At 47.2% G+C, this 20671-nt stretch overlaps 1 protein-coding gene across 1 annotated transcript in view; it reads right to left on the reverse strand.

Annotated features, from left to right (window-relative positions):
• The window catches only part of OC90 (otoconin 90), a 51124-nt gene that overhangs the window by 13651 nt on the left and 16802 nt on the right, over positions 1 to 20671 (reverse strand). The window contains exons 6-13 of the mRNA XM_053558694.1: positions 19338 to 19450; positions 16698 to 16826; positions 16494 to 16535; positions 15118 to 15168; positions 13305 to 13352; positions 11830 to 11883; positions 1503 to 1619; positions 402 to 573 (exon numbers count right to left, since the gene is read on the reverse strand). Coding sequence (XP_053414669.1) covers positions 402 to 573; positions 1503 to 1619; positions 11830 to 11883; positions 13305 to 13352; positions 15118 to 15168; positions 16494 to 16535; positions 16698 to 16826; positions 19338 to 19450 — 726 coding nt within the window. The remainder of the gene's footprint in view (positions 1 to 401; positions 574 to 1502; positions 1620 to 11829; positions 11884 to 13304; positions 13353 to 15117; positions 15169 to 16493; positions 16536 to 16697; positions 16827 to 19337; positions 19451 to 20671) is intronic.

Consider the following 20671-nt stretch of genomic DNA (forward strand, 5'->3'; position numbering starts at 1 on the left):
ATCGAGTGTTGCTGAGCAGCTAATTTCAAAGTGACCTTCTGCAGGACAAACCAAGCAGAGACTCCAATTAGGCATGTTGGTCATTGTAAAATAGGCAGACTTGGGGTCCTCTGAAGTGTCACTACAGATCAGCCCTCCTAGGTGGTACTTGTGGAAATGCTGAAAGGGCTTTAGATCCCCAAATCAAAAGCTCTGCATCCTTCTGGCTCTGTCATTCCTGGATGGATGACCTCAGGCATGTCAGCCCCTGAGCCTCAGCTGCCTGTAAATGCCAAAGATTCCCCTGCGAATGACGTAATGCGCCTGCCCAGCTACTGACAGAGAGGAGGGTCACTATTCCTTGCTGGTACAGGCGGCATCAGCACCACCGCCGGCCACCACCTCTGCTCACCCATACCTACCTGTCCAGGGCATCCCTTGGCTGGCCTCTTCCTTCCTGTCCACAGTAACAGCCGTAAGATTCAAACTCCTCTGGGCACCGGGATGTCAGACAAAAGAGCATCTCTCCAAGCTGAGGCATCACCTGCATGTTGTCACCACTTCCCAGGCGCAGGAAGGTGAATCTGTCACAGGCTGATTAGGAAGATTAAGAGCAAGGACCGTCAGGAGACTTTCACAAGGGGAAGGCCACACGAGCTTCCCAGTTGCATGAGGACCCAGGTCATACAGGGAAACCCACGTTCTATACCTTAGGTGGCCATTCTGGAAAAGCTGTGCTCTGGCTCACCCCTCTGCCTGGGGTGCATTGTCTTTCAGAGAGCAGGCTTCTGATGCTCTACCAGATGACTTACTAAATCTCCCTAAGGGATGAGCCCTTGTTAGGATCAAAGATGCTCTTTGGGCCACATCTCACCCCTGAATAGAGCCTGCCATCCTGGGGCAGGGCGTCCTGGTCCTCCTCCACTTTCTGCACATCAGGCCAGCCCTTGGGTCCCACTCTCTCCTCTGGCTCTCTGTCTCCTTCCTGTCTCTCTCCCTCTCTCTCTGTCCCTCTCCATTCTCCCACCTTCTAGCCTTCCTCCTCTGCCTACAGCTTTCAAATTGCTGTCTTCATAGCTCTGTATTGGGTGCCATAGAGGACATGCCCAGATATGAGCAAAGTCCTCCTCTGCGTCCAGCTGGCTGTGGCTCCTACAGGTGCAGAGCCACTGGTCGCATCATAGCGGAGATGGACAAAGGGGAGGATTATTAAAACCCAAGTGCTTCAGTCTTTTCAATAGACCCTGGTGTGGTGATGCCCAACTCCTTCCTTCTGGGCTGGTATGAGTGGTGAGAGCCCAAGGCCAGCGCTGGAAGACCTGGCTTCCCTCCCAGGCTTAGCATCAGAGCAGCTCTCTGGCTCTGGGCAGGTCCCTGTGCTCAGCCAGTAAAGGGGTTGACACCTTCCAGTCACACCACATGAGCAGGTCACAAGAAAGACCTCAGATGCTTTGTGAACAACCTACCCAAAGGATCCCAGGGCAGGAGGGACAGGCGCTTCTCTGGCTGCTTGCATCGCTTACCTTTTCCAGCTGTGTCCTCAGGGCCACTTTGAGCAGATGACACCACCAGCCCCAAAGATTTAACACCAACAGGGACAAGGGTTACACCTTTAGCTGTGGCAACAATCTCTGCAGATCCTGAAAATGCAAAACTTCATGGTTCAGATTGAAAAAGTGGCTCAAGGAGAGATGTGCAGATGGTCAAGGCCGTGTGCAGACAGATACCTCAAAACACCACAGCACCCCAGAGTCTCCTCCAACTGGGTTTGCAGACACCGAGGCAGATTCTCAGGGACCCATGAAGTCCACGTGAGAATTTCCAAATTTTCTATGATAATCCTAACATGGGCAGGAGCCTGAGCTAGACCACTGGGTGGCATCTCATGGCTGCGAACTGTCCCGGCCTGCCACCCCTGTGCTTGTGCTATGCTTACCATCCCGCAGCTGCCCAGGGAAGATCCATCAGGGTGCTCACGGCAAGCGCAGAGGTAAAGAGTACGGTGGAGAAGTCACGCTAACTCGCAGCAGATGGTCACGGAGGCAAGCGAAACTCCCCCTCACACCCCTCGGTTTCCTTGCTCAAATGCTGACAGTTTCTTGTGTTCAGAGGTCAGAGCGAGGTCCTTCCTGCAGCCCGCGAGGCTTGCTTGTGCCCTGGCCCTGCCTCCCTCTACTGTCTTCCTGTCTCGTCTCTCTGGATTTCCCTTTGCTCTGGTGTGTCGTCCCATCTGCCTTCTTAGCATGAGGCAGGGAAATTTCCAACCCACATGCCAAGTTTCCAGCCCAGTCTGGTCCAGGGAGGGGACACCAGCAGGCTCAGCCCAGCCACCTGCTGAGCCAGGCTCCATCCTGAGTGCTGGGGAAGGCCTGGCATCCAGGTACCTGCTGAGTATCCCTTTGCTTTGAGCCCCAGGTCTTCTGCCTCCTCTTTTTCAACGCTTCCGTTCCTCTGGGACTAAAACCCTCTGGTAGCCTCAGTCTCCTAGATTTAGCATCCTGCCCAGTTCTTCAATGCCATGAACAGAAGCCAGTTAACCAGCTTCTTTCTATCCTGTTCCTGATGGCTGGAAATGCATTAAGATGTGAACTGGCATTTTAGCTCAGTCTCATACCTGATACATGCCTTGGGCAAATCTCTTAGCTTCCGTCAATCTTAATTTCTCCCTTTATAAAATTATATTGATAATACTTCTTTAGGTAAATGAATAATCCTTCTTGCTACATGTCTAGCAGTTAGGAAATAATCAGTAGTAGCCATTAGAACTGCTCAGTGATGGGGAAATTCTCATACATCTGCTCTAGGGTTGGGACTCTCAGATGGAGAACCATACAAGCAGAAGCAACTCCCAAAGCGCATGTGTCCACCCCCCCACCCTGCTGAGTCTCTGAGGAAGAACTTTCTGTTACCATGATGCTGATCAAATCTGAGACACCCCCGTGCACCCCCCAATCTCACTCCCTTTAGAGGAGGACATTGGTGTTAATCACCCTTCCTGCACCAGCTGCCTAATTGGGGGAATAAATTCCTCTGATGCTTGGCTTTCCTGTCTCCCACACTGAGAAAGTCACGGTGCCTCCCAGAACCAAGTCAGCCCGAGTTACCATACCCTTAGCTCTGACATTGATTACACACCTCTGTGAATTCAGTCAAGATGTGGGAATTCTATTTAGATTGGATCCAAAAGTCCCAGAATGAGGGGGGAGAGACAAGATGGCGGACTGAAGCCAGCTTTCAACAGAGGCTCCCGTCCAGAAGGAGTGTTAAGGGACAGGAATTTAGTAAGTATCCTGGTGGATTTGAGACGCACCAAGAGAGAAGGTTGAAGAATGCACATCAACACTGCTGAGGCAAGCTGTGATCAAAAGGACGCAAACAAAAGGTACAAAATCCACCACCAAGTGGACAGGAGTCCTCCCTCCCCCATGAGACCGGCTCAAGAGCCCCACAATTAAACAAACGGGCAGAAATTAAAGGCCCTCCCACTACACTCCACGGGAGAGACCTTCTAAAAACTGGACCTACCTCCCTCCCCTACTGGGGTGCCGTGGCGTTCTCCTGCCAGGCATAAAACTGAATAAAACTTTAAAAATCCTTTGCCGGCAACCCTGAATCCCCAACACTCCCCTCCCGCTCACTGAGGTCTGGAGGCCTATCCCCCAGGAGTTCGGATTCTTGGGTGATTTCTCAAGGGGAGTGGACAGTCCCCGAGCTGCAACTGGTCAGCGCTGACTCTGAGGCACACGAGTGTGAAGAGGGCACCCGGCTAAGGGGGAGTCATGCCTTGGTGGCACTTCCCTGACGTGCGGTGCAGCAGCCCTCCCCGTGCATCAATATGGCCAGGCATAAAACTGAATGAAACTCTAGCTTCCCCCCACTCTCACTCGGGGTCTGGGGGACTGTCCCTCAGGAGTTCGGATCCTTGGGTGATTTCTTGAGGGGAGTGAACAGTGCCCAAGCAGCAACTGGTCAGTGCTGACTCTGAGACACGCAAGTGAGGAGAGGGCACTCGGCTGAGGGAGAGTCATGTCTTGGCGGCACTTCCCTGTGGTGCGGTGCAGCAGCCCTCCCTGGGCAACAATACAGCCAGGCATAAAACTGAATGAAACTCTAGCTTCCCCCCACTCTCACTCGGGGGTCTGGGGGCCTGCCCCCCAGGAGTCCGGATTCTTGGGAGATCTCTCGAGGGGTGTGGACAGACCATAAACTGCGGCCAGTTTATGGGGCGTGAGACAGAGGAGAAAAGGGTCGGCTGGGTGCCCACACCAGAGCGGCAGTTCCTGGAGGCAAATTAACAGCTGTTTTTTCTTTAACAGCAAAACAGCTCACTTCTGGATATTCTGAAGCCACACCCCCTGTCTCCCTGGGCAACCAGAGGAGGCCACCAGTGAGCAAAGGATTTGCCTGACACTGCTCAAAAACCCAGGAAGCTTCCAGGGCAGGGCCAACTCAGAGAGGTAATCGGACACAAACCTCCAGCAGTAAAGACGTTTGAACTCAGAACAGCCCATCTTCTGTAGGTAATTTTAGCAGAAACAGAGACAGAACCCCGCAAAGTTGTCTGTTCTGTTCTGTTCTGTTAGCAACATCAATCAGGGACGGGGCTAAGCCTGAGTGAACACCTCCCTCCCACCACCTGCATCAAACACTCAAAGATGTCAGGCCCCATCTCCTCCTGCTAGATAGTGGCAGACTGCAGGGGCCTGGCAGACTTCCTTGCAATTCAGGCAGATGTAAACCCCTGGAGTATCTGTTCACTACAGGCAACTGGGTTAGCCATCTGCAGAGATACCAGTGACTGGGTCCGACCGAGGGGCAAAGTGGGGAAGGAGACGTCAACCTTCCCAGACTGACCTATTTGCTAGGTGGCTCCTCCTGACTCCGTGCAGCACTGGAGTAAGCCATATCAGAGGAGTCACCAGACCCCTGTGATCCAGTTCCCAGAGACCTCTTGAACTATCCCACCTGAGACAGGTGCCGATAGAGACAATCGATTTCGACCTTTTGAACTGAACTAATAGACTGAGGACTTTTCAGGCGGTGCCCTGGGTATGTGGTTGTAGGAAGGTTTGATTTTGCTTTTCCAACTGGTGCCAGAGGTGGGCGGGTGGGGTGACTTAATTGCTGGTTTTTCCACACAGCTGAGACTTCAAGCCAGAGTAAATGTTACAATAGGACTGAACAGAAACCAGCTGAAAACAAGACAGAACCACTTAGCCCTACCACACAAGACAGGGCCCCAGTTTCTCAGGCCACAACACTGTACGGGCCCTTGATAAAGCCCCAGGGGAAAAATCAAAGGGAGTAAAATAACCATGGGGCAGAATCAGTGGAAAAACTCTGGTAACATGAATAACCAGAATAGATCAACCCCCCCAAGAAAAGATACGGCAGATGTGATTGAAGATCCCAACAACTGGCTGAGATGTCAGAAATTGAATTCAGAATTTGCATTGCAGACAAGATTAATAAAATGGAATTAGGAATTCGAGGAAAAATTCAAAAGTTGTCTCAAGAATTTAATGAATTTAAAGACAAAACCACCAAAGACTTAGACACACTGAAGCAAGAATTTACAGCCCTCAAAGATATGAAAAATACAGTAGACTCCCTCAGCAACAGAATGGAGCAAACAGAAGAAAGGATTTCTGACATTGAAGATAAAGTCTTCGAACGGTCCCAATCTCTCAAAGAGGAAGAGAAATGGAGAGCAAAGACGGATCACTCACTCAGAGAACTCTCAGATAATTCGAAGAAAAGCAATATACGAATAATTGGGATTTCGGAGAATGACGAAGTGACCTTGAAGGGCACAGAGGCCCTTCTGCATGAAATTATGAAAGAGAATTTTCCAGACATGCCTAGAGAAATCTGAAATTCAGATAGCAGACAGCTTCAGAACCCCAGCACGATTAAACCCCAATAAGTCATCCCCCAGGCACATCATAATTAGCTTCACTAAAGTTAACATGAAAGAGAAGATTCTCAAAGCAGCCCGGTGAAAGAAAACCATTACATACAAAGGAAAGAATATTAGAATAACTGCAGATCTCTCTGCTGAAACTTTTCAAGCAGGAAGAGGGTGGTCATCGACTTTTAGTCTCCTAAAGCAAAAAAACTTTCAACCCAGGATCTTGTATCCAGCTAAATTGAGTTTCATTTATGATGGAGAAATTAAATACTTCAATGACATTCATATGTTAAAAAAATTTGCCATAAGTAAACCAGCTCTTCAGAATATTCTCAGACCTATCCTCCACAATGACCAACCCAATCCTATACCACAAAAGTAAACTCACTCAGAAACTTTGGATCAAACTCCAACTTCCACACTGGTGAAAGGATTAAAAATGTCCACTGGACCTTTGAAAAACTCGATACCCAAAATTCCACCAGACTTATCAATACTCTCCATTAATGTGAATGGCTTAAACTGTCCTCTAAAGAGGCATAGGTTAGCTGACTGGATACAAAAACTCAAGCCAGATATTTGTTGCATACAAGAGTCACATCTTAACTTAAAAGACAAATACAGACTCAGGGTGAAAGGATGGTCATCCATATTTCAGGGAAATGGTAATCAGAAAAAAAGCAGGTGTTGCAATTTTATTTGCAGATACAGTAGGCTTTAAACCATCAAAAGTAAGGAAGGACAAGAATGGTCACTTCATATTGGTTAAGGGTAATACTCAATATGATGAGATCTCAATTATTAATATCTATGCACCCAACCAGAATGCACCTCAATTTATAAGAGAAACTCTAACAGATGTGAGCAACTTGATTTCCTCCAGCTCCATAATTGTCAGAGATTTCATCACTCCTTTGGCAGTGTTGGATCGATCCTCCAGCAAGAAGCTGAGCAAAGAAATCTTAGATTTAAACCTAACCATCCAATATTTAGATTTAGCAGACATCTACAGAACATTTCATCCCAACAAAACTGAATACACATACTTCTCATCAGCCCACGGAACTTACTCCAAAATTGACCATATTTTAGGTCACAAGTCTAACCTCAATAAATTTAAAGGAATAGAAATTATTCCTTGCATCTTCTTGGACCATCATGGAATAAAACTTGAATTGAGTAACAATAGGAATCTGCATACTCATACAAAAACATGGAAGTTAAATAACCTTATGCTGAATGATAGCTGGGTCAGAGATGAGATTAAGAAAGAAATCGCCAATTTTTTGGAACAAAACGACAATGAAGGCACAAACTATCAGAACCTCTGGGACACCACAAAGGCAGTTCTAAGAGAGAAATTTATAGCACTACAAGCCTTCCTCAAGAGAACAGAAAGAGAGGAAGTTAACAACTTAATGGGACATCTCAAGAAACTGGAAAAGGAAGAACATTCCAACCCCAAACCCAGTAGAAGAAAAGAAATAACCAAAATCAGAGCAGAATTAAATGAAATTGAAAACAAAAGAATAATACAGCAGATCAATAAATCAAAAAGCTGTTTTTTTGAAAAGGTCAATAAAATGGGGTGGCGCCTGTGGCTCAAAGGGATAGGGTGCCAGTCCCATATGCTGGAGGTGGTGGGTTCAAACCCAGCCTCAGCCAAAAACCACAAAAAAAAAAAAAAAAGAAAAGGTCAATAAAATAGATAAACCTCTGGCTAACCTAAACAGAAAAAAAAGAGTAAAATCTCTAATATCATCAATCAGAAACAACAAAGATGAAATAACAACAGACTCGTCAGAAATCCAAAAAATCCTTAATGAATATTACAAGAAACTTTATTCTCAGAAATATGAAAATCTGAAGGAAATTGACCGATACTTGGAAGCACGCCACCTTCCAAGACTTAGCCAGAATCAAGTGGAAATGTTGAACAGACCCATATCAAGTTCAGAAATAGCATCAACTATACAAAACCTCCCTAAAAAGAAAAGCCCGGGACCAGATGGTTTCACGTCAGAATTCTACCAAACCTTTAAAGAGGAATTAGTACCTATATTACTCAACCTAGTCCAAAAGGTAGAAAAAGAAGGAAGACTACCCAACACGTTCTATGAAGCAAACATCACCCTGATCCCTAAACCAGGAAAAGACATTCCAACAAGAAAAGAAAATTATAGACCGATATCACTAATGAATATAGATGCAAAAATATTCAACAAGATCCTAACAAACAGAATCCAGCAACACATCAAACAAATTATACATCATGACCAGGTTGGTTTTATCCCAGGGTCTCAAGGCTGGTTCAATATATGTAAATCTATAAATGTAATTCAGCACATAAACAAATTAAAAAACAAAGACCATATGATTCTCTCAATTGATGCAGAAAAAGCTTTTGATAATATCCAGCATCCCTTCATGATCAGAACACTCAAGAAAATTGGTCTAGAAGGGACTTTTCTTAAACTGATAGAGGCCATCTACAGCAAACCCACAGCCAATATCATATTGAATGGAGTTAAATTGGAATCATTTCCACTCAGATCAGGAACCAGACAAGGCTGCCCATTGTCTCCATTGCTTTTCAACATTGTAATGGAAGTTTTAGCCACCGCAATTAGGGAAGAAAAGGCGATCAAGGGTATCCATATAGGGTCAGAAGAGATAAAACTCTCGCTCTTCGCAGATGATATGATTGTGTATCTGGAAAACACTAGGGACTCTACTACAAAACTCCTAGAAGTGATCAAAGAATACAGCAGCATCTCAGGTTACAAAATCAACATCCATAAATCAGTAGCCTTTATATACACCAACAACAGTCAAGTTGAAAAAGCAGTTAAGGACTCTATCCCATTCACAGTAGTGCCAAAGAAGATGAAATATTTGGGAATTTACCTAACAAAAGACGTGAAAGATCTCTATAAAGAGAACTATGAAACTCTAAGAAAAGAAATAGCTGAAAATGTTAACAAATGGAAAAACATACCATGCTCATGGCTGGGAAGAATCAACATTATTAAAATGTCCATACTACCTAAAGCAATATATAATTTCAACGCACTCCCTATTAAAGCTCCACTGTCATATTTTAAAGGTCTTGAAAAAACAATACTTCGTTTTATATGGAATCAGAAAAAACCTCAAATAGCCAAGACATTACTCAGAAATAAAAACAAAACAGGAGGAATCACACTACCAGACCTCAGACTTCACTACAAATCAATAGTGATCAAAACAGCATGGTATTGGCACAAAAACAGAGAAGTAGATATCTGGAACAGAATAGAGAACCAAGAGATGAATCCAGCTACTTACCGCTATTTGATTTTTGACAAGCCAATTAAAAACATTCAGTGGGGAAAAGATTCCCTATTTAACAAATGGTGCTGGGTGAACTGGGTGGCAACCTGTAGAAGACTGAAAGTGGACCCACACCTTTCACCATTAACTAAGATAGAATCTCATTGGATTAAAGATTTAAACTTAAGACATGAAACTATAAAAATACTAGAGGAGAGTGCAGGGAAAACCCTTGAAGAAATTGGTCTGGGCGAGTATTTTATGAGGAGAATCCCCGGGCAATTGAAGCAGCTTCAAAAATACACTACTGGGACTTGATCAAACTAAAAAGTTTCTGCACAGCCAAGAACACAGTAAGTAAAGCAAGCAAACAGCCCTCAGAATGGGAGAAGATATTTGCAGGGTATATCTCTGACAAAGGCTTAATAACCAGAATCCACAGAGAACTCAAACGCATCAGCAAGAAAAAAACAAGGGATCCCATCGCAGGCTGGGCAAGGGATTTGAAGAGAAACTTCTCTGAAGAAGACAGGTGCACGGCCTTCAGACATATGAAAAAATGCTCATCATCTTTAATCATCAGAGAAATGCAAATCAAAACTACTTTGAGATATCATCTAACTCCAGTGAGACTAGCCTATATCACAAAATCTCAAGACCAGAGTTGTTGGCGTGGATGTGGAGAAAAGGGAACACTTCTGCACTGCTGGTGGGAATGCAAATTAATACATTCCTTTTGGAAAGATATATGGAGAACACTCAGAGATCTAAAAATAGATCTGCCATTCAATCCTATAATTCCTCTGCTGGGCATATACCCAGAAGACCAAAAATCACAACATAATAAAGATATTTATACCAGAATGTTTATTGCAGCCCAATTCATAATTGCTAAGTCATGGAAAAAGCCCAAGTGCCCATCGATCCACGAATGGATTAATAAATTGCGGTATATGTATACCATGGAATACTATGCAGCCTTAAAGACAGATGGAAACTTTACCTCTTTCATGTTTACATGGATGGAGCTGGAACATATTCTTCTTAGTAAAGTATCTCAAGAATGGAAGAAAAAGTACCCAATGTACTCAGCCCTACTATGAAACTAATTTGGGGCTCTCACATGAAAGCTATAACCCAGTTACAACCTAACAATAGGGGGAAGTGGGAAAGGGAGGGGAGGGAGGGGGATGGTCGGTAGAGGGACTGGGATCCGTGGGATCATACCTGTGGTGCATCTTACAGGGGTATTTGCGAAACTTGGTAAATGTAGAATGTAAATGTTTTGGCACAGTAACTGAGATAATGCCAGGAAGGCTATGTTAACCATTGTGATGAAAATGTGTCAAATGGTCTATGAAGCGAGTGTATGATGCCCTATGATCATATCAATGTATACAGTTATGATTTAATAAAAAAAAAACAAAAACAAAAGTCCCAGAATGAGAAGTTGGGCTTGTTTAGGTATTAAAAACACCACTTTCAATTTTCATCAGAGGGGAGGAAAAAAAGATACTATTTTCCTATTAAAATTGATAGAGGTTTTTTTTTTTGTTTGCTTGCTTACTTGCTCTTTAATAACAGTGCCCAAAATCCACGTATGAATATAAATTGGTTCTATTTTTCTCAAGGCCAATTTCGCAACATACCAAAAGCTCTAGAAGGATTATGCCCTTTATCTAGTAATTCACCTTCTAAGCTTTTATCCCGAGGAATTAATCAGAAGTGGATGGGCATAAAGAAATACATATCTATAATTTATAATGACAAAGTGTTAGAAATAATTGTTTCCATAAATTACGTTTCCATTTAAGGAATTACTATATAACCATTGAACATTACGCTCCAGAGAAGTATTTAATGTTGGGGGAATAGTGGCAGTTTGTACTAACAACATAGCTCCGGCTACAAAATCACGGCTAGCAGGTGTTCTCGCATTCGTTTTATTTATGCTCATGAATGTGCTTGGTGAGGCTAGAAGACATATCTTCAAATATTAAAAGTTGTTCTCCTTTATATTGCAGGATTAAGTAGTCCCTTCTTAGCCCAGCAGACAGCATGTCCATTTCATATATTGTGGAATTACAAGTAATTTAAATGGAAAACTAGGCTCGGCGCCTGTGGTTCAAGCGGCTAGGGCGCCAGCCACATACACTGAAGCTGGAGGGTTCGAATCCAGTCCGGGCCTGCCAAATAACAGTGACAACTACAACCCAAAAAATAGCCAGGTGTTGTGGTGGACGCCTGTAGTCCCAGCTACTTGGCAGGCTGAGAATTACCTAAGCCAGGAGTCGGAGGTTGCTGTGAGCTGTGATGCCAGTGCACTCTACCGAGGGCAACATAGTGAGACTCTGTCTCAACAAAAAAGGAAAACTAAATACAGTTTTCTGTATTTTTCTAAACTCATCTCTTTACCAGATAAGTTTCCATTTCTTCCTGAAAGTGGTCTTTAACTTCATTCATGTACTTTGTTGTTGACGGGGGTTGTGAAGCTAAATTGGCATCAGTGATTTCTTCTACTTTGGGTTTGGTCCCAAGCCTCACGAGAAAGCCTCGAGATTTCATAAACATACTGGGGACAGTGATAATATGGACATAGGCAGGCAGGAGGAGCCAAGCGTGCTTACCTGGAGGGGACGTGGTCTCGGCAGCTTCCACCCCTTCCTGATCTTGGCCTAGTTCTGCCCCAAAAGAAGAGAGGCAGGGTGAGCTTCAACCTCAAGAGGTCCCACCTTGGTTTCCTGAAGCACCTCATGTCCCACTGGGCACACACTCTTCCTGCTGCCCTGGCCCGCCTGCCCCTGGGAGATGTCCTCCCTGGTGAGATTAGGGTCACTGCTGAGCCAGAGGGGAACCCCAATACAGGCTTGCTGGCAATTGCAGAAATAGTTTGTCAGGCTAGAAGTAGGTGAGTTTGTTGGAACACCTGTACTTTTGGAATGCCAGCCTCTCTAGAATCTAGAGGGAAAAAAAAAACTAAGCTAAAATCACATTTTGAACAGAGGCGTGTGCAGTGCAGAGGCAGCAGAGTTATGTGGTTGGTTTGCTCTGTGACTCCAGGAGAAGTGTTGCACCTCGGTTTTTCTGTAAAACAATCTTGCTGTTGTTGCTTAGCAGGTATTAAGTGCCTCTCCACGCCAGATACAGCAGCGAGGGCCCACGGTTAGCATTAAGTTCATCCTCATTCAGAGATGAGAAAAGAGACACATGGAAAAGTTAGGCCACTGGTTCAAGGTCACAGAGCTAGGAAGTGGCAGGGGGCAAACCCTGGCAGCCAGACTGAAGGTGCCACTCTTAGCTACCAGGCTGGGTGGTTGTCTCATTTCTTGGCTACACCACAAAGAGCTAGGGGTGGTAACTAAAAAAATTCTTGAAAAGAAAGGAACTCTTTTAAGTTTAATGTGTTCAAGAGTCAGGACTAGGATGGTGTCATATGACACCAAACTGGGCTTTGAACTTTACATCTCCTCTGTCAAAAAGAGAATCTGGACCTTTCTAACCGAGACAGATTGCTCTCTTCAAAAGTAAGACCTATAGACTTAGAACTGTATGTCTTGGAACATCTTTTTTGTTTGTAAAATAGGGACAATAAGAGGCCTCCTAGGACCAGGAAAGACAACTCAGAGAACATACGTAGAACGCACAGGAGTAAGTGACACAGCAGAGGCCCTCAGCGGTGTCGCTGCCCTTTAACCAAATAATCCATTTACTTACTTATGAATTCTTAATAATTAGTAAAAAATTGTCAGTTATTTATACTTATTAATAAGGAATCCATGGCTATTAATCACCACAAGCAGAGTAATGGGTTAGGCTAATTCCCATGCTGAAATTCTGGCCTAGATATTTTTAGGGAGATGGAACTCCCCATGAGTCACTGCTGTCTAATGGAGTGGAGGGGGTCTCTCAGCCTGCAGTCTAGACCTAGCAACCAGTCCAGCAAACCACTTAGGACATTTATTCTTCACGGACCTATTTCCTAAATGGGTATATTTCCTCCAGGCCCTGTCAAGAAGTGGTCACCAGCACTGAGCACAAATATTTAGGTGACATTTCTCCACTAGAATCCATGCTGTCCTCTTTCGAAGGTCCCTGTGCTTACTTGTCCTGGAGGGAGTGGTCCGTCCATCAGCTTTGGTCTCTGCAGCCACTGTGAAAAGACACCACTCAGCGTCAATTATCCCTCCAGCTGGGTGCCTAAGCCCCTCAGAGGAAATAGGTTTGAAGGGGAGAAGACCCAGGGAACCTGAACAAGGAATGTGGCTGCTCGGCTAGGTCCCAACCCAGCTGAAAAGAGGCCAGACTAGGGCCAGGTTTGCATTTAGGTAGAAAGACCAGCAAATGCCATCTTTGGGAGTGCAGGGTCATTATTTTCCCCGGTTGGATCACGTCCTTATGGGAAGGCAACATAAGAGGTAGTTTGGTAGCACTCTGGGAGGCTGAAGCAGGTGGACTGCGTGAGCTCAAGAGTTCAAGGCCAGCCTGAGCAAGAGCAATACCTGTCTCAACTACAATCAATCAATCAATCAATATAGGAAAACTAGCTGGGCATGGTGGTGCAGCTCTGTAGTCCTAGCTACTCAAGAGGCTGAGTCAGGAAGATCACTTGAGCCCCAGAGCTTGAAGTTGCTGTAAGCTCTCATGCCATGGCATTCTACCCAGGGTGACAGAGTAAGACTCTGTCACAAAAAAAAAAAAAAGTAGACGTGAAAATGGAAGTGTCAGAGGCTTCCAGCCCCAGCCCTGCTGCTCAGCTCTGAGTCTTGAACAACTTATCTCTAAGTCTCAATCAACTATCTTAAAATGAATGTTATAGCTATTATTCCATAAGCTTGTATAAGCATGAGACGAGATTGTATATTTTAAGCAAGTTGTCCATTTTCCAGCGTAGGATTTGATGATGTGTGCTGTTTTTATAGTCACATCAGAAGTTTTGGGAGAAGATGCTGGTCAGAATCTCCCCAATCTCTCTCTCATTTAATCCCTATGCCACCCTAAAAGATAGATGTAATCATCTCTTTTCATGGGTTTTTTCACTTCTTTGCACTGCCCAAGTCATGGATGTGCACTGGTGCATTGTGGGGGTGGGGGGGTCATCCCCTCTTTCTCCAGTTAGACTCTAGACTCCTCGAGGACCCTGATTCCCTTTGCCTTGTTCCCAGGGATAAATATTATTCTTTCTTCATGCTGCCAAGTGATGGCAGGTAAAGCTTAAGAACTCAAATTTTGGAGACTTTACCAATTTGGGTTCATTTTGTGACTGTCTAATGGGGTCACAAAGCCCAATGTATATTCCCAAGCCAACAATTTGCCCAAAATAGAATGTAAGTTGGTACTTTCAATCATGCTGGGAATGGTCACTGCTTGGGCAGGCAATATGGTGGAGCTTTCGCTGGGAGAAGTTGACCTTTTCTCTTCTCTCTGGATCTGGTACCCAAGGCCTGGGCATCTGGAACTGTTGGGAATAAGATGCCCTTGGCCACATGGAGGACAGCCAGAAGCAAGCAGTACCTCGGGCCTCTGCTTCTAACAGCAGCAGCAGCAAGGCAAGGAAGCATCAAACTTCTGGGGAGGTGGTTTGCAGAGTGATCTAAGGGTCCTGCATGCAATATTTAGGATGTACTTGTACCAAAAAATATTTGTTGTTCATCTGAAATTCAACTTTTATGGATAGGCATCCTGCTTTTTATCTGGAAATTCCAGAGGGTGGGAACAGGAGTAGGAGAGAAAGCTGAGGAATTAGAGAAGAGACTTGGGGGTCGTGAAGAACTAAGGATGGCTCTGGAATATACTTGAAGCAGTTCTATAACAGAGCCAGCAGGGCACACTTTAGGGAAGCTGCGTGCCAGCTTGTTGGCAAATGCCACAGTCAGGATGTGGGCATTTGGATCGCACAGCAGCTCTCTTCAGCTCACCTTCTCCTGAGAAGGCTGTCAGGCTGGTTTCTGTGGGCTCTCCAGGAACCACTGGAAAAAGAGAGCAGAGCCGTCACTGGCAACGGCTGATGCCACACGGTGTCAAGACCAGTACAGGGTCTCAAACACAAACAGGCTGGGGACTGCTGGACCAAGGGAAGAAGCAGACTGGGAAAGAGTTGCCAGCAAGAGCTGTCCATCCTTTCTTAGGGTCTCCTTACCACTCTTATGCCTCCAAGAACATGGGCTTCCCTGCAAGTTCCCAGCTCAGAGGAGAGCACAGCCACTGCTGGGTTCTGGGGAGGTAGTGACTCTACTGGACACAGGTGGATGCCAATGAAAGAGTTGTACACTCCAAAGATGTCCCAATTTAAGAAGACCTCTGTTCAAAAGGGAGGCTGTGGGGTGGCGCCTGTGGCTCAAAGGAGTAGGGCGCCGGACCCATATACCAGAGGGGTGGGTTCTAACCCAGCCCCAGCCAAAAACTGCAAAAAAAAAAAAGGGAGGCTGGGTGGCAAACAAAAAAAGAGCAGTACACTGACAAGATACTTGGGGTACACCATGTGTACACACACCCATGCACACTATTATGCACACACTCCTATGCACACACACATGCATGTACAAACACACCAGCTTCCTCTTTAACAATCACTCCTGGGGGAGAGACCCTAGCCCAAGAGAGATGCTCTGCTGAGGCTCACCTTGGCTTCCTCATTCCCAGATGCCCAAAGGTCTTGGGACTGAGAGATCGTGGAAACTTTGGGGAACAAGGAATGGCAGGCATAAGCCTCCCTTTTTTTTTTTTTTTTTTGTAAGATCTACGTTTTAGAGTAAGAAGCATCACTCGCTTAGTTAAGTGAACAGTTACTAAGTGCCTACCCTGTCCTGAAAAGAGACACATGGAAAACAGCCTTCCCTTCCGAGTGTCCACATGGATTCAGGCTGCTCTGCTAGGTGCAGGCTCTGGAGGACAGGGGCAGGAAAGGCAGGGGGAGGGAAAGAGCCAGCCAGGGGTTCAGTCAGCAGGGAGGGGCCTTGGTCCATCTGAGCACAAGGTCCTGCTCCTGTCACACTGCATACAAGGGCTGACCGTGGAGTGAAAAAGGAGAGAACAAACTTGGAGTCTGCACTCTAACTAGTTAAATGGACACCTGCTCATGTAGAAAGGGGCTGAGTTTGCAGGGAGGCCAATTGCTGTTGGGTGTTTGAATTGGGTTGATCAGAAGTAATTGCAACTCTCAGCCAGGAGAGGTAGGAATGTGTCCTTTCAGCTTCTGTGAGGCAGGCCAGGTGGAGGAGGTGCACCCTCCATCCCCTGTCACCATCTGAACCCTGTGGTCCAAGTAGGAACCGGCTTTCCCAGGAGGCCTTACCTCTCGGCAGAAGTGTCGTCAGCAATTCCCTGCTGGTTGCCTCTGAAAGAAAATGCATTGGGAAGTCTGTTTAGGGCAGTGGGATGGGGGGATGTTTGAAGATGCTGCATTTGTCATCTGGAGAAATTCCAAACCAGCTCCTGCCCAGATCACCCCGAGCACTAAGTCTCACCCTTCTGCTGACACTGGCCCGGGTCTTCCTACCTGGAGCCTGAGTCAGGCAAAAGGAGCTGTCCAGAAGGTTCAGGGAAGAGTTGATGCTGGCCTGAGCCAAGCACTCGATGGCAGCCTTATCGCAGGTGCACAGCAGGTGCTCACAAGGGTCCTTAGACTCTGCACAGAGCAAGAGCAGAGAGGCTGGAAAGATCTCACTTGGAATCCCGACAGGTAAGACAAGTCCTAAGCCAGAGAGCCCGTCAAAAGCACGCTCCGAGTGCAACCTCTCGGCCTCATTCAGCCCAGCTCCATCTCTTCAGTTGTGTAGACCCAAACTGGGGCTGTGTCTGCTCTTCTTCCCTCACACTCACGCCCAGTTCCCCAAGTGATCCAGTTGGCTCTACTTGTGACACAGAGCCTGCCCACATGTCCTCATCTCCACCCCCCCATCCTGGGCCGAGCCCCTTGTCTCCTGCTGGGTTACGGTCTCCCAGCCAGTCTCCCTGCTCCTCCCTGCTGCCCAGTCCCTCGGGGAGGCAGAACAACTTTTCAAAGTCAGATCGTGTGTTTATTCTGTTGAGAACACTCCGCTATCTTCCCATCTCAAAGTACAAGTCTCACTGCAGCCCAGGATACATTATGTGGCGGGTCCTCTGTCCTTCCCAGGTCCCATCCTCTTCCACACCCTCCCCACCCCTTTCTCACTGCCCCACTGTTTCTCAAACACACTAGGTGCCAAAGGGCCTATTGTGTCTAAGCTTCTGTCTGCAAGTGGCTCCTCCCCCCATGAGGCTCCTGCCCCCGTGTGGCTCCTCTCCCCATGAGGCTCCTGCCCCCGTGTGGCTCCTCTCCTTGTGTGGCTCCCTTCCCCGTGTGGTTCCTGCCCCCGGTGCGGCTCCTCTCCCCAGGTGGCTCCGGCCACCATGCAGCTCCTCTCCCCGTGCAGCTCCTGCCCCCATGCGGCTCCTTTCCCCATGTGGCTCCTGCCCCTGTGCAGCTCCTGCACCCATGCGGCTCCCTTCCCTGTGTGGCTCCTGGCCCCGTGCGGCTCCTGCCCCATGCGGCTCCTCTCCCCTCTCCCCTGGCGGCTCCTGCCCCCGTGCAGCTCCTCTCTCCATGCGGCTCCTCTCTCTGTGCGTCTCCTGCCCCCATGCGGCTCCTCTCCCCGTGTGGCTCCTCTCCCTGTGCATCTCTTGCCCCCTGCGGCTCCTCTCGCTGTGTGTCTCCTGCCACCGTGCGGCTTCTCTCCCCATGCATCTCTTGCCCCCGTGCAGCTCCTGCCCCTGTGTGGCTCTTGCCCCCGTGCGGCTCCTCTCCCCCCGCGGCTCCTCTCCCTGTGCGTCTCTTGCCCCCGTGCGGCTCCTGCCCCTGTGTGGCTCTTGCCCCCGTGCGGCTTCTCCCCGTGTGCGGCTCCTGCCCCCATGCGGCTCCTCTCCCCATGTGGCTCCTCTCCCAGCCATCCATAGGATCACTTCAAGCCTCTTCTTTAAGTCCTTGTGCAACTCTCATTGTCTCAGGGAAGCTTTTTGTGAACATCCTGTTTAAACGGGAACCCCCACCCCAACCCTCCCTGTGTCTTTTCCTTCATTTATTTTTTTCCAGAGCTCTTTCTCTGTCTAACATACTATGTAATTTGCTTTGGATATTTCAGTGTCTGCTATTGTGAGGTCATTCCAGAAGGTCTGGTTCCCCAGCACTGAGACCACTGCTGTGCACTGGTATAAGTGCTCAAACCTTATCTGCTGAAAAAATGAATGGATCGCGTCTTCCATGTTCACCGTGTAACTCTCCGAGTGGTTCCCATCAGGTCTTCCCTCCGTCCTTCTCTATGCTCTATCCTCTAGCTAGTCCATGTTAGCTGGACCGAGAGTCACTTGGACCTGGGTTCAAATCCTGACTCTCCCTTTCACAAATCTATGACTTCGGGTGAGCTATTTAATTTCTCTGTGCTCTCCTTTTATTGCCTGAACATTTTGACAAGAAATGGCCTCCATCTATTAGGGCTATTAGGAAGATCAGAGTCACTGTGGCACATGTGGGCATACGGAGAGGACGGTTCTAATATAATACCCAACATGCTGTGTTCCCTCTGCCCTCCAGGCCTTTATTCCACATCTGCCAGGACATGAAATAAAACTCATGGAGTCACACATGGAATTAGATCAGAAATGAGATTTGAACCTACGTGTCTCTAATTCCTGTAGATGACAACCACCACAAGCTTAACCCCCCTCTGCAGCTTCCAGCTCCATGGCCCTCTATTTCTGAGTTCCTAACATGTGTCGGCCACTGCACTAACCATGCCACAGGCATCATTTCATTCAATTTTCACAGCACATCTCTGAAGTAGTTTCTCCTCCCCATCTTAAGATTCAGAAATATTAAGTAATTGCCCCAATATCACACAGGGTATAAGCAGCAAACTACTGAGTCTTCTTAAGCTCTTGGGGTTGTAACGAATATAAAATTATAAGTCAAATAACCTGCTGATCAACCATCATTTCAATTCAAAAACATTTATGGTACCTATACTCCATGCAAGGTTCAGAACCCTGGATCCAGCCCTCATAGGGCTCTAAGTGTGGACAGTGATGTTGCTGATGGCAATGAGGATGTGGATGGACCAGGTCTGGGTTCCTGCCCTGTCATGCCTTGACCTAGACCCAGTGAAAGCCTGGAGATGCTCACCGCATGTGATCTTCTTGTTGACGCAGTCGACGCCTGTGCTGAGCTTGGCAGGGTCCTGCAGACAGTCCCTGTCAGCGGCCTCCTCATAGCACCTGCGGTGCTGGAAGCAGCAGCTATGGCAGAGACAAGGTGGGAGGGTGAGGGGAGGGTGAGGGGAGGGCAGGCAGCCCAGGGTCACTCTGTGTCTCTGGATGGTTCCTGGCGGTGTTCTGTCTCAAATACTCCATGCACACACACACGCGCGCACACACACACACGCACACACCTTGCCATCCGCTATCTTGCAAGCTTCAGATGACAGGTCTACATTGTCCCTACTCAGCCCCATGGGGCTCAGTCTTAGGATTCAGTGTGAAGAAGCCTCAGCAGAAAGTGAGGACTAGGCATGTCCTGGTCTGCTTGGGACACTAAATCTTTGGGTTCTCCTTGGTCTCTGCTCCCTGTCACTGTCCTTTGTGGGACTCACCACTGTCCTAACCAGCTGTGGTCCTCTCTTATTATCCTCTCTTGTGCCCCTTCCTGGCCTCATGCAATGGCCGACTTCCCTACCCCACCCCATGTGCTTATGCTTGGAAGAGCAAGTGTATCACTTGCTTGGACGGGCCAGTGACAACAAGGCCAAGCACATGTTCATGGCCGATACTTCATAAAGAAATTGACCCCTGAGTCATCAGGACCACGGTCACAGACCCCAGCAATGATACAGCCAGTGGGAAGAAGATACGGATCATTAAGAAGAGAGTGGTGAACGTCATCCTGTCCCCATCCTGCCTGTGAACCCCTGCACGTGGTTCATAAGGCAGCTGATGGGACAGATGGCTTCTGTGTTACAGAATAATCTACCTCTTCTCGAATCCATGGCAGGTGTTCATGATTGCTCTTTATGGGCAAAGGGGAACAACAAACCCACATATTCTGCAGGAGAAGAAATTAATCAAATATAACGACATGGGTTGGACCCAGTCCCTTAATAGTCTGGCCAGAATTTTGCACGGGGAGCTGCTTGGTTTACCCCAGACATTATTAAGAAGAACACAAAGGGAAGCACTTTGGGGTGAAAATGCAGCTTCTCACCCCACTGTGGAAACAAGGACTTCAGGGCCCAGAGAGGGGAAGTGACTGCTGCAAGGTCACACAGCAAGTTAGTGGGAGTGAAGGGCTAACTCCATTCACAGTGGAACACCGACTCTGCCCCAGGCCCCAGGCAAGGCCTAGACAAAGCATAACGGTTGGGCAATATAGGGTGCTCAGCTGCCCACACACAGATGAAGTCAGGGCTAGACAAAGGTGAGAAGAGGGGTCACGGACATATTTTATCCAACCTTCATTGTAAA

The sequence above is a fragment of the Nycticebus coucang genome, chromosome 13 (genome assembly GCF_027406575.1).
Source record: "Nycticebus coucang isolate mNycCou1 chromosome 13, mNycCou1.pri, whole genome shotgun sequence".
NCBI lineage: Eukaryota > Metazoa > Chordata > Mammalia > Primates > Lorisidae > Nycticebus > Nycticebus coucang.